Genomic DNA, 12819 nt, shown 5'->3' with positions numbered 1-12819 from the left:
TTCTCCGCCTTTTATTTTCTCTTTTACATGTTCCCTTTCTCAAAATATCAACCATTTTTATGAGTGGATACCTAAAACCATTGAAGGGGCAAGAAAGATTAGATAAGAATGATATCACAACACCACAAGATTATAATCTGATGGTACAAATTGCATTGCTTTAGTAAAAGGAAATTTAGACAAATTTCTGTAAAGCATAAATTAAACTTTGTTACAAAAGCACAAGCATGTAAAAGATATAAAAGAAATGTAATTCACAAGAAAGAATACCACCATGCATCTCCATTACTTTAAGATCTATATATCACATTATCATAGGCCATCTCCCACCACTATGCATACCAATAAGTAAAAGCCTAAAATAATGAATTGAAAAAGTTTGATGCATACGTAGAATTGCAAAACCAAATCAGCACAAAGTTTGTATATAGGCATTTTTTTTTTTATAAAGTAGAATCAATTATTACATATTTATGCATTGAAGTCTAACCTCATTATTTTCTGAAGCAGTATCACCCTAAGGTACAAAGATGAAGATAAATAAAATAAACATGAATAAATGCTAAAGCAAAAAAAATATTCAATGGGTTCATTTGTACCAATTTCAACCAACATGGTGCAGTAAAACATGAAAATAATCAGGAGTAAATAATCATCATCCCCTCATTATCATATCCCACTCAGTCAGTACTCATGATGAATGACTGATGAGTTACTATAATAATACAAAAGAACATTCTCTGACTTATGAATGCGCAAATTACAAGAAAAAAAGAAGGTAAAGAATAAAGTGTGAATTGTCAAGAAAGTACGAAAGCAGATTCCACTACACAAGATCCCCTGCATGCCCACCATACCATCAACCCTTACACCATGTGTTGGCATTGATGCTACTATTATCCCTTGATAACCTTTTACTAAAGCTAGTTATACCACATGTGCATTGTGAAATTATATGGCCTTATGGGCGTTATTTACAACTCAGAAGATCAAGATGCTTGTATAACTAGGTTGAATTTGAGAAAGGGAAATGTTAGCAATAAACTCTTTAATACTTTTTCAACACAATATTTTCCTAGTGGTTTAAGTTCATATGGATCAAATTTTTGTGAGACCTGGACAATTTAGTAAGACCAATTTGAATTTCAATCAATTGAAGTGAATGTGTTGGAAAGAATGTGTTACTAACTTGCTATGAATGTCCCTAAAATTTAATTCATACCAAAACAAGTAAATACACCACACAACATACAATATACAAAAGAAAAAAAAATCAGAAAAAACAAAAGATGGGAAAAAAGCAAACGGGTAAACAGTCATTTTGATCGCTAAATGTGGTGCTTTGTCACAATAATTTTGAATGTATCAAAATAAAAAATAAAAACTAAATGTGTCTTTTGTTAGTTTTTTTTTTCTTCCTCAAATGCCTCTTTAATTAGTTAGTCTAGTTCTAAAATGTATTTTTCGATGATCCATTTAGGGTTCGTTTGTTTCAGATTTTTTTCAAAAAAAAAATCACTTTTTTCATTTTTAAGTGTTTGTTTAGGATTTTTAGAAAAATCATTTTATCAAAAAAATCTATTTTGACCCTAAAATGAAAAGCTATTAGGATTAGCTTTTCTCAAAATCTATTTTTTTTCAACAACAAGGAGATAACACATGTGCATGTTAGAACTTATTTTTTTTAAAAAATGGATTTTTATGGATAGTAGGCAAACACAAATAACTTCAGATTTTTTTTAAAATCTCTAAAAAAAAACTCTAGATTCTTTTGACACAAAATCTATTTTTTTTAAAGCTGAAACAAACGCACCCTTAGTCTATAAAATAAAATTACTAACAAAAGAGACACTTGAGAATTTGTTTGTAAGACTATAGTGATAATGTCTCACACACCAAAGGACCAAACTAGTTGTTTATCCAAAAACAAAAGCTTCAATTGATGAAGGTTGAAACCGAAGCGTTGGCAAAAACAAGCATTTTGCATTGATTTTGGTTTCTAAGTCACAAAGAAAGACATGGACTCCCTTCGTGTAATTAATTCCAAGGTGATTAAACACACTTTGATATCCGGATCTATGAGGCGCTGTCATTATACTCTTTGAATGTATCAAAATTGCAAATACATATCTTTTGTTTGTAATTTTATGGACTAAATTGACTAACAAAAACACATTTAAGTAACAAAATATACATTTGAGGATCCAAAATGAGTCTAAAGCAGCAATTGAAGATGTTTCTTCAATTTTAATAGATTCAAGGACTATAAGGATAGAGTAATGATATTTTGACATCCATTTGATGACAACTTTGCTGACAACTTTGTTTTTCCCACTTCTTATTGGTCAAAAACAATGGAGAGAGAAAAAGGAAGAGAGAGGATAACATCATGTGAGTATGAGAGAGAAAGTTGTCAAAAAGTTGTCAAAAAGTGGTTGTCAAAATATCATTTCTCATAAGGATAACACTTCACACATTCACATATTCACATACTAAGTGGATGCTTAGTTGCTTACACTTCCAAAGTAGAAAACCAGGAACAGAAAGGAAGAAAGAACCTTTGGCAAACATAAATTCACATTTTCTAAGATTCTTTACTAAGGTAATGCATGTCTTAAGGTGTGTAACACACGATTCTATACCAAGCATGCAAATAATTCTGTGCTAAGGCCATGAACAAACACTCAACCATATCTGCAAACGAACAAAGCAAAAGCAAAAAGCAAAGTGGTCTGTTGTTTAATCATCTTTACCTTTAACTTTAACCTCCTCAACAATATGATGTTTATTTAATGCTTTTTTTTCTTCCTCAAAACACAAAACATTAACCTTTACCAAACCATGTTCATTCTTTTATACAACGTATATATATAACAACCTCAAAAAGAAACATTCTCATCCTATTGAATCATTCACAACAACACACACAAAAAAAAACACCACAAAATGGAGATATTGTCACAAATGTGGTCATTGTTAGGGTTACTAACAGTGCTCCAAAACGTACTTCCAACACAACTTCTCTCAGTGCTTCATTCACTATACGAATCACTTCAAGATCTTCTTTCTCCATATTCCTACTTCGAAATCCCCGAATTCAACGGTTACTGCGGCGTCGAACTCAATGACCTCTACCGCCACGTCCATCTCTACCTCAACGCCGTCAACCACTCCTCCGCCACCGCATGTCGCCGTCTCACACTCTCACGCTCTCCTTCCTCCAACCGCATCTCGTTCGCCGTTGCACCAAACCACACCGTCCACGACACGTTCAACAACCACCGTCTCTCATGGACACACCATGTAGACACCATGCAGGATTCTGTAGAAGAAAAACGTAGCTTCACGCTCCGTTTCCCGAAGCGTCACCGTCACGGGCTTCTCTCCGCGTATCTCTCTCATGTCACCTCACGTGCCGAGGAGTTTGAGCGTGTCTCACGTGAACGGAGGCTTTTCACGAATAATAACGGAACCGGTTCGTTTGAATCGGGTTGGGTTTCGGTTCCGTTTCGTCATCCTTCTACTTTTGAAACGCTAGCACTTGAACCCGATTTGAAAAAACAAATCAAAGATGATTTAACAGCTTTTGCTTCGGGTAAAGAGTTTTATCATCGGGTCGGCCGGGCTTGGAAACGTGGTTACTTGCTTCATGGCCCACCTGGGTCGGGTAAATCAAGTCTCATTGCTGCAATGGCAAATTTTCTATGTTATGATGTTTATGATTTGGAACTTACGAAGGTTTCTGATAACTCTGAGCTTCGTTCGCTTTTGATCCAAACAACGAATCGTTCAATTATCGTTATTGAAGATATTGATTGTTCTGTGGATTTAACCGCAGATAGAATGTCGAAGAAAAATGGTGCAAAGTCGTTGTCTAAGTCTAAGAAACATAAAACAACATCGTTTTCTGGTTCGGGTTGTGATGAGAGTAGTCGGGTCACACTTTCGGGGCTTCTGAATTTTACAGATGGGCTATGGTCTTGTTGTGGAGAAGAGAGGTTAGTAGTTTTTACAACTAATCATAGGGATAGTGTTGATCCAGCATTAGTTAGGTGTGGACGCATGGACGTGCACGTGAGTTTAAGCACGTGTGGGGTCCATGCGTTTAGGGAGTTGGCAAAGAACTACCTTGGGGTGGAGTCACACGTGATGTTTGAGGCAATTGAAGGGTGTATTCGTGCGGGTGGGTCCCTTACACCGGCGCATGTGGGGGAGATTTTGTTGAGGAATAGAAGGGATGTTGATGTGGCAATGAGGGAGGTTTTGTCTCTTATGCAAAGTAGGGTTGTTATTGTTGCAGCGTCTGCTGATCAGACGGATAATGAGGAGTTGGCAACGATCGGATTGAGATCACCAGAGAGTGTGCTTTTGATGGGTTCGCCGGAGAATTGGGACTCTTTGAGTGGGAAGAAGAGGAAAGAGCAGCAACATGGGTCCACTAATTTAGATAAGAAGGTTAAGTTTTTTGTGAGGTTGAGGTCGTTAACCAAATCTGACTCTGGAAGATGATGTGTATTTTAGGAGAGAAAATCAATTCAATGCAAATGGGTTATGACTTGTGGGTTTCGTGTTCTATTATTTTGTAAAGCATATTAGTGCATGATTTGTTTTCGTTTAGTTTTTTTTTTACTCTCTATGGTTTATTTGTTAATGATCCTTAGATTCATTGACACCAACCATATTTGAGTATTTGTAGTTAGTGAACAAGGCAACAAGTAACTCTTCTCTGATGCATGACCTCATTCATTTCTTATTTATGACAAAATTACTCTATATCAAATCGAAGTATGAATAAACACATTGAACTAAGTTGCATAAATAATATGACTCCTTTTCCCATTCTATTGATTTATCGTGCGTCCTATTTTGTTCGGATTATATAATCTGAACGGCATAAACATTTCATAAAAATCTTAAAAACACGTTAAAATATTTCAGATTTTAAAATTCAAATAAAACACACGGGAAACTCATGCAATGGAAAAAGAAATGACCAAATAATATTGTCAAAGAATGAATGTTATTCCTCCAACCTGTTCTTGAAGATGTTTTAACTATCTAAGCAAAATTGGCCTGAGACAATGTGCCAATTTGTTTGTCTATCTATTCACATGAGGGGATAAAAGCTAAACATTGAAAATGGAGGAGAATAATTTTATACAAAATATTATATATAAAATATTTATCAAAATATATTGTGAGAAAATAGATAATTCATCGAACTTATTAAATGATGCAATAGTGAGTACTTATTTTCTAATTAAAGTAGAACTTTTTTTTTTTTGAGGGAATTAAAGTAGAACTTTTGATAAAGTGATTTTGACACCTTAATTTATATCACATGTTTGTTTAATATTGTTACACGTACGATTATTTGATTTTGGAAATTTGTAGCTTTTTTCTAGGTTCACGAATACCAATCTTGTTTTTACGTTGAAATCAATTCAAGTTTTAAATAAATAAAAATAGGAAAAATTTAAAAGATATATTAATCCAATACATGACTTATTTCAAAAAAAAAAATTAATTTAATACATGACTGAATGTATTTTGATCCTTAGAAAATCTTACAATCATAAAAAGAGGCATGCATAAGTAATAATGTTCATTATCGTTGCTCAAAAGTCTAGGCCTGCTTATTTTAATTGTAGTGGTTTCTTGCACTATTGTGTATCAATGCAGATGTAGGGTGTTATGAGGCTGTATATGTTCTTTGAGCTTCTTCTTTGCCTTGGATTTTCTCTTAGCTTGGTTTGGGTTTCGGACAGGGGTCTTTTATTCCCATTTTCTTTGGCCGTGTATACAAAAGAAAGGAACTACTCTCTTTGTTGCATACATGTCATGTGTCTCTTAACTAACCTGAAGCTTCTTATGCAAGTCTCCCTTAATCTTCAATTTCTAACTTATGACAACTTTTTTGACAAATTTACAGTTGCATTAACCAACTTTTAGACTTTTCTTGTACACTTTCGAAGAGGTAGTTATTTTGAATATAAAAAAGCTCAAGTTTTCGAATGTTTTATGAGCCAGCTCTTTCAAGCGTTGTACTTGTTATCTTCGAGGATGTTACTTGGAGTTCGTATATCAAATTAGACTCATATCTGAACTTCGAGTGTGTAATTTCAAGACATTTCTCAAAAATTCTTTAATTGTCCTGTCAACTGACTTGAAACTAGAATTTCAAACTTTATATATAACACCAACACAAAATAACAAGATTTAGTGACATGAAGTGAAAGCAATGATTTTCCCATTTTGCTTGCAATAAACACCCGAGTTCAATATTGAAATGATTGGTGCCTAGTTGTTGTGAGAGTGGTTGCAAAGGGAGTAGTAAATGGGAACAAAGACACAAACAACTTAATGGTATAGTACAAGTGGCTAGTGATGAGGATATGATGATAAAGTGGTTGGATTGGTTTTATTTTCTAATGGAATGTTGGGCAGTTGGTCTGATTGTGTGTCTTTTTGTTGGGTGTTGATATGCCATCCTTGTTATCGGCAACAATAGTTTAATTAACACTCTAGATAACTTAAAATATAGTCACTTTTCATGTATTTTTTTTTTTTATTATCAACCATATTTCTTTATTTATAGCCAATAAATAAATTGCAACAATTATCATGGTTTGATTTGTGAGCTGATTGGCTCATCAAATTAATATAAGAGCTCAAAATGTGAATTTAATTAAGATCAAACAAATTAGAAGAGATAATCAGCATTGCCATGCACTAAGTAGGATGTGTTCGTTGCTTAACCTTTGGCTTTCAAATTCACGTATTATATATATTGTAAAAATAGACATAAGCAATACTTAACATGAAATTCCTCAAAAAAAAAAAAAAAAACTTTTTTTTTGAACAATCAAAAATGGAACTTTTATATTAACAAACCATGAGTACTCCCCAGCACAAGGTGTACCAAGGAGGCCCCAAATAATTACAAAAATGCAATGTCAAGCAAAAGTTAGCCAAGTCCTAAACAAGCCAAAGGACTTGACCACCACAAGTGAAAACCAAAAACGAAAACTACATTGTTAGCTTTTAGCCACCAAAGTGAATACCGCTTTACTTTATCCAACAACTGATCAATGGAACTACCTATATTGTTAAACAACCTTTGATTACGGTCATTCCAAATGATCCACGCACAAAGCAACCAAACCAGCTGCATAAAAGAGCACTTTGCTCGTCCGCCACCTGCTGAATGAGTAAACTGATAGAAATGATCTGAGACATTAATGGGGTCAGGACCTGAGACACCAAGCCAAGACCGAACCTGAGACCACAAAATACCATAGAATCCACAAGAGATGAATAAATGCTGAGACGTCTCTGTATCACCACACCCAAGCAAACAACCTGCAACCGCGTGGGAAAGGATACCACGATGCACCAAGTTTGCCCGTGTAGGCAACCTATTCTTAACCAACCTCCAAGCAAAAATTGAGACCTTAAGCGGAACATGTTTATGCCAAACTAGAGCATCTGCACCTTCCACCTGAGGGCTATCCTGAGTAGTCAATAGCTGATAAGCACTTCGAACAGTATAACCTGCAGAGAGATCCATATGCCATCTCCAAGTATCTTTCACACCAAACTGCAAAGAAACATTACGAAGTAAAGTAATACACTCCCCTAACATTTCCTCCTCCCACACCCACAACCTCCTTCTCCAACACCAACCCGCTCCTCCAACCTCCCACCCACTAGAAAACATGTACGCAACCGTGGTAGATTTATCAACCGCAAGCTCAAACAGGCGCCGAAAGCGCACACAAAACGGCACACCACCTAACCAAGTATCATGCCAAAATAAGGTATCTGCCCCATCTCCCACCAAGCGAGACACACCCTCCTGAAACCACCCACCACCGACACCACCTAACCCATCCCTAATATTAGCGATCTCTCGCCACCAAGAAGAACCACTCCGGCCCCCAACCTCCAACCTCCCATCCTCCTCACCGTATCTCGCCACCAAAACCCTATACCATAAACTACTCCTCTCCCCCAATAACCGCCAACACCATTTTCCTAACAACGCCTCATTAAACTCCCGCAACCTCCGCACCCCCAACCCTCCAACCTCCCTCCGTGAACAAATAGTGGTCCAACTGACCCAAGATACTTTCCTATGATCCTCACAACCCCCCCAAAAAAAATTAGTAAAAATAGAGTCAAGGGAAGAAATTATACCTGACGGAGCCTTGAAGAAAGAAAGAGCATAGACAGGTAGAGAGGTCAAGACAGACTTTAGAAGAACTAACCGGCCACCAAATGATAAAAATCTACTATTAAACCCAGCCAGTCTCGATTTAATGCTACGCAGAAGAGGTTCCCAAAAAATCAATCGACGCGGATCACCCCCGATAGAAAGACCCAAATACACAAACGGCACTTTTCCCACTCGACAGCGAAGGACAGAGGAAGCCTCATTCAGCCAGGAATCAGAAACGTTAACCCCGACCAACATGCTCTTGTTAAAATTTACTTTCAAACCGGACATAGCCTCAAACAAAACCAAAACTGCTCGCAGCGCCCGAACATTCGCCCAACTCTTCGTTCCAATAAGCAGAGTGTCGTCGGCAAACTGAAGATGAGTAACTGACACAGAGGAAGCCGCCCCAACTTTATAACCTACAAAAATATTTCTTTCAACCACCGACTTCATAATAATGTTCAATCCCTCCGCAGCTAACAGAAAAAGAAAAGGGGATAGAGGGTCTCCTTGGCGCAGCCCCCTCTCCAACGAAAACTCATCAGTCGGGCTGCCATTAACTAAGACCGAGGCTGTTGCAGTCGAAACGCATTCCTTAATCCACTTTCTCCACAGGACGGGGAAAGACATCCTTTCCATCACCGCGTCCAGATACCCCCAGTCGACTGAATCATACGCTTTTTCGAAATCAACCTTAAACATCAGTAATTCCTTTTTAAATCTATATGCCTCATCCACCACCTCATTTGCAATAAGAATCCCATCTAAAATCTGTCTATTATGAACAAAAGCTGACTGCTCTTCAGCAACCACAGAACCGATCACAAGTCGCAATCTATTAGCAAGAACCTTCGCCAAAATTTTATAAATACTTCCCACCAACGAAATGGGTCGATAATCGTTCAAATTCTGAGGATTGTCCCTCTTAGGAATAAGAGCAATAAAAGTTGAATTAATACCTCTTGACAACTTCCCATTTCGATGAAATTCCGCCATAAACCGCATAATATCATGTTTCATGTCAATCCAAAAGTCCTTAAAGAAACCCAAGTGCACCCCATCCGGACCTGGACTTTTAAAACTGTCACAATCCCACACTGCCGCCTTTACCTCTTCTTCTGAAAAAGGTCTAGTTAAGCCCCCACCCTCCGTATAGCACAGAGTCTTAAACCTCAGATTATGCAGTGTTATTCTTTCCGTCCTACCTCTCTTGAAATGATTCGCAAAATGTGAAAAATGTGAAAAAACTGCTTGGCGAACGGGATGCACTCCCTCCACCACCGCCCCATCAACAACAATGGAATGCAAATGATTCTGGCGCCGCCGACCCAACAGAACGGAGTGAAAATATTTAGAATTCGCGTCCCCATCTCGAAGCCATTGTAACCGAGATTGTTGCCAAGCGATACTAGTGTTTGCCCGAGACAACGAGTGAATATCAGAGGAAATAACATGCAATTCGTCTATTTCAGAGGCCGACAAAGCCTCCAGCCCCCCTTTACCATCCAACTCTGCTTGTCTTTCCTTTAGAGACTTAATTCTCTCAGGCAAATTCTTTGAATGAGTAACGTGCCACTCTTTCAGCGCTTCTTTTATCCTCTTTAATTTTTCACGGAGAACAAACCCTCCCCAACCATCAACTTGTAACGACTTCCATTTATCCGACACAAACTGTTTGTAACCCGGGACATCTTGCCAACACTTCAACATACGCATAGGTCGGGGTCCCCAATTCTCCTCATCCACCGATAAAACAAGAGGACAATGATCAGAGAGACCCCGCAAAAGCGCTGTTTGAACACAATTAGGCCAATGAAAACACCACTCCTCAGACAACAGAAACCTGTCAATGCGACTCATGGATCTACCATCTCCTTTAAACCACGTGAAAATCCGTCCAAAAAGCGGTAAATCAAGCAACACATTATCCTCAATAAAAGAATTAAACCCCGCATGATCATTTAACGCATATTCTCCCCTAACAGAGCGTCTTTCCTCCGCACTCCGAACAGCATTAAAATCACCACACACACACACTCGCTTACCCCTTAACAACATCAACTGCTCCGATAAGGATACCCACAACGCCTCTTTTTCACGAAGACCACACGGCGCATACACATTGAACAAATAAAAATCTTCATTTGACTTAACAAATTTACCATGAATCAATAAAAAGTGTTGACTGCTGACAGAAGACCACACTTCCACCTCCTTGTTATCCCACATAATCAACAAGCCCCCCGATGCTCCCTCAGAAGGTCGAAATGAGAAATTGAAAGAAGAGTTACCCCATAAGGACGCCACAAAAGAAGAATCAAAAACTGATAATTTTGTTTCCTGCAAACACACAATCCACGGTAATTTTTCCCCTACCAACAACCGCACTTCTCTTCGCTTTTCTACACCTCCCAACCCCCTAATATTCCAAGATATCAGCTTCATTACCCTAACCCACCCGCCCCACACACTACCCAAAACACACCTACGTCCTCCCCGTCCTAGCCGAGGCGTCACCATCCTCTTTCCCCATAACCGCCCCTGAATTCACAGCTTTACCTTCTCCATTTAACACGTCAAATCTGTTATGAATGGCCCCAGGAAAATCCAGACCAATGTCTCTACCTATTCCCCTAACGTCATCAATCGCCACCGCCTCATTACCACGCATCACCACCCAATGTTGCCAATCAGTATTGACAGACGAAGAAGAAGAATTTCCATCTAGCATCCCTTGAGGAACCCCCTCCAACGCCTGTTGCAAACAGAGTTCCCTTTGGCGTTTGCGTTCTTGTTTCCGAATAATTTTCAGCACCTCTGAACGATCATTCCCAGACAAACGAGCCACCTTTTTAAGGCAATGAACATTATGATTAAGCACACCTCCTACTTTTTTGCGACTCTGACCTTCGTCCACTTCTCCTGGCCTGTCAGCTAGAAGCGCCAAAGACTTCTCTTTCTCCGGACTAACCAAAGGCACACCACCCACCTCTCCAGTCTTGTGTGATTGAAGCCATTCCATACTCCAAGGTCCCGACGAAGTGGTTGAACGATTACCTCCCGGAGGGCACGAAGACTGACGAATACTTCGATTCTTGGAAAACAACCGGACTCCATCGTCCGCACCCCCAGCTGACTCATTCAAGCAAAGCTCGGGAGTCTGTTTGTGATGTCCTTCACTTCCAGAGACGGCAGAAGGAGCATACCCCGAGGCACCCCCACCCACCTCGCGTTCAGAGGAGACACGTTCCACCGTCGCATCGTCGGCTTGGTTTGGCAAGATATTATTCTCAGCCACTACCAAATCCTTTACTAGATTATCAACCAAGATATCCACGTTATTAACCGCGTCCGAATCCCTCTGAAGGTCATGTTGCACATCATCATTAGAGCAATTCGACCCCTCATCCACATCAGCCAAACAAGCGTCGTCACCCAAATTGAAAGCCCATTCCTCACACATCTTAATTTCAACTTCGACCCCATCAATTAAAATCGTATCAGTCACATTCACAATATCCAAAGATGACGTCGCAACCAACACCCTGGCATAATCGAATCTTTCTCTATTCAAGGTACAACCATCTGTACGAAGGTAACGCCCACAATCTAACACACAAAGCTTGAAACAAGTTTCACTCCAAGCATGCACCGGCACCCCGTACACTCGTAACCACGCTCCTCTCTGAAAAGGCACCACCTCTTTATCCCATCGCACAATATTTGAAAATAAAAGATCAAAGAATTGCTTCGCTTCAACCACTATTTGCATAATGTCCACTTCTGACACGCTATGAAGGAAAACTTTGTCCGCCCCCAACGGAATAATATCAACGTCACTAAAACCAGCATCCTCCACTCTTCTCTGAATTACCGGTATCGCCTCCCCATTCATTACGGTACCAATCAGCCCTTTCCTAGCCCACTTCAAATCTCTATCCATCGAGCGGTACATTCTGACCAACTTTTTATGTTGTTGGTTTGCCGTATTACTCTTATGGGCCTGCTGCTGACCTGACCTATCACCTACAGTCACATTAACGCACGTACGCTCCTCTTCCTCCCTCAAAACCGTACTCACTACAGCCTCCCCGTCATCAAACATCTGCACCTTTTCAAGAACAGGCCCTATGTTTTCCTTCCTCACCGCTACCTCCTTCTCAGCCCCAGCTACCGCATTCCCTATCTTAACACCCTTACCTACGTCATTGCTCACCACAGACACATTCCCCACCTTTCCTACCTTCTCACCAACATTCATGGCCTTCCCCTCCCCCACATCCACTAACGCCTTCTGATTAGTCTTATGGAATCGCGCTAAAGACGCTATTACACGCATGTGCCCAAAGTGTACATTATTCACCGCACGTAAAAGCTTGTCAACATCACGTACATTGGAAAACCTCACAAAACCATAAGCCTCGCCCTTAACATTCAATTTATTAGGAACGAAAAAAAACTTAACATGAAATAAAGATGAAACGTGGTCAAAAGGCGGTTAGAAAATTTGGAATTAAAAAAATGTTTACACAACCAAGGCAAACATTATAATTAATAATATGATAATAATTTTTTATTAAAATATTTTTTATATTTCT

At 39.0% G+C, this 12819-nt stretch overlaps 1 protein-coding gene and 1 pseudogene across 2 annotated transcripts; one reads left to right on the top strand and one right to left on the bottom strand.

Moving 5' to 3' along the window:
* The first annotated feature begins 2492 nt into the window (after positions 1–2492).
* Positions 2493–4730, top strand: LOC146948721 (AAA-ATPase At4g25835 pseudogene; annotated as a pseudogene). The gene has a single exon (XR_015026955.1). The product of XR_015026955.1 is annotated as an AAA-ATPase At4g25835 pseudogene (transcript).
* Positions 4731–10706: 5976 nt separating this feature from the next.
* Positions 10707–12560, bottom strand: LOC146948720 (uncharacterized). The gene has a single exon (XM_085748423.1). It carries the CDS (start codon positions 12558–12560, stop codon positions 10707–10709), a length of 1854 nt encoding a protein of 617 aa, XP_085604549.1.
* Between the last annotated feature and the right edge of the window lie 259 nt (positions 12561–12819).

This window comes from Medicago sativa, chromosome 2 (assembly GCF_051527215.1).
Source record: "Medicago sativa cultivar Bolivia chromosome 2, Bolivia_mono, whole genome shotgun sequence".
Taxonomy (NCBI): domain Eukaryota; kingdom Viridiplantae; phylum Streptophyta; class Magnoliopsida; order Fabales; family Fabaceae; genus Medicago; species Medicago sativa.
The sequence above is the reverse complement of the archived record's forward strand: the minus strand, read 5'-3'. Positions and strand labels throughout refer to the sequence as shown.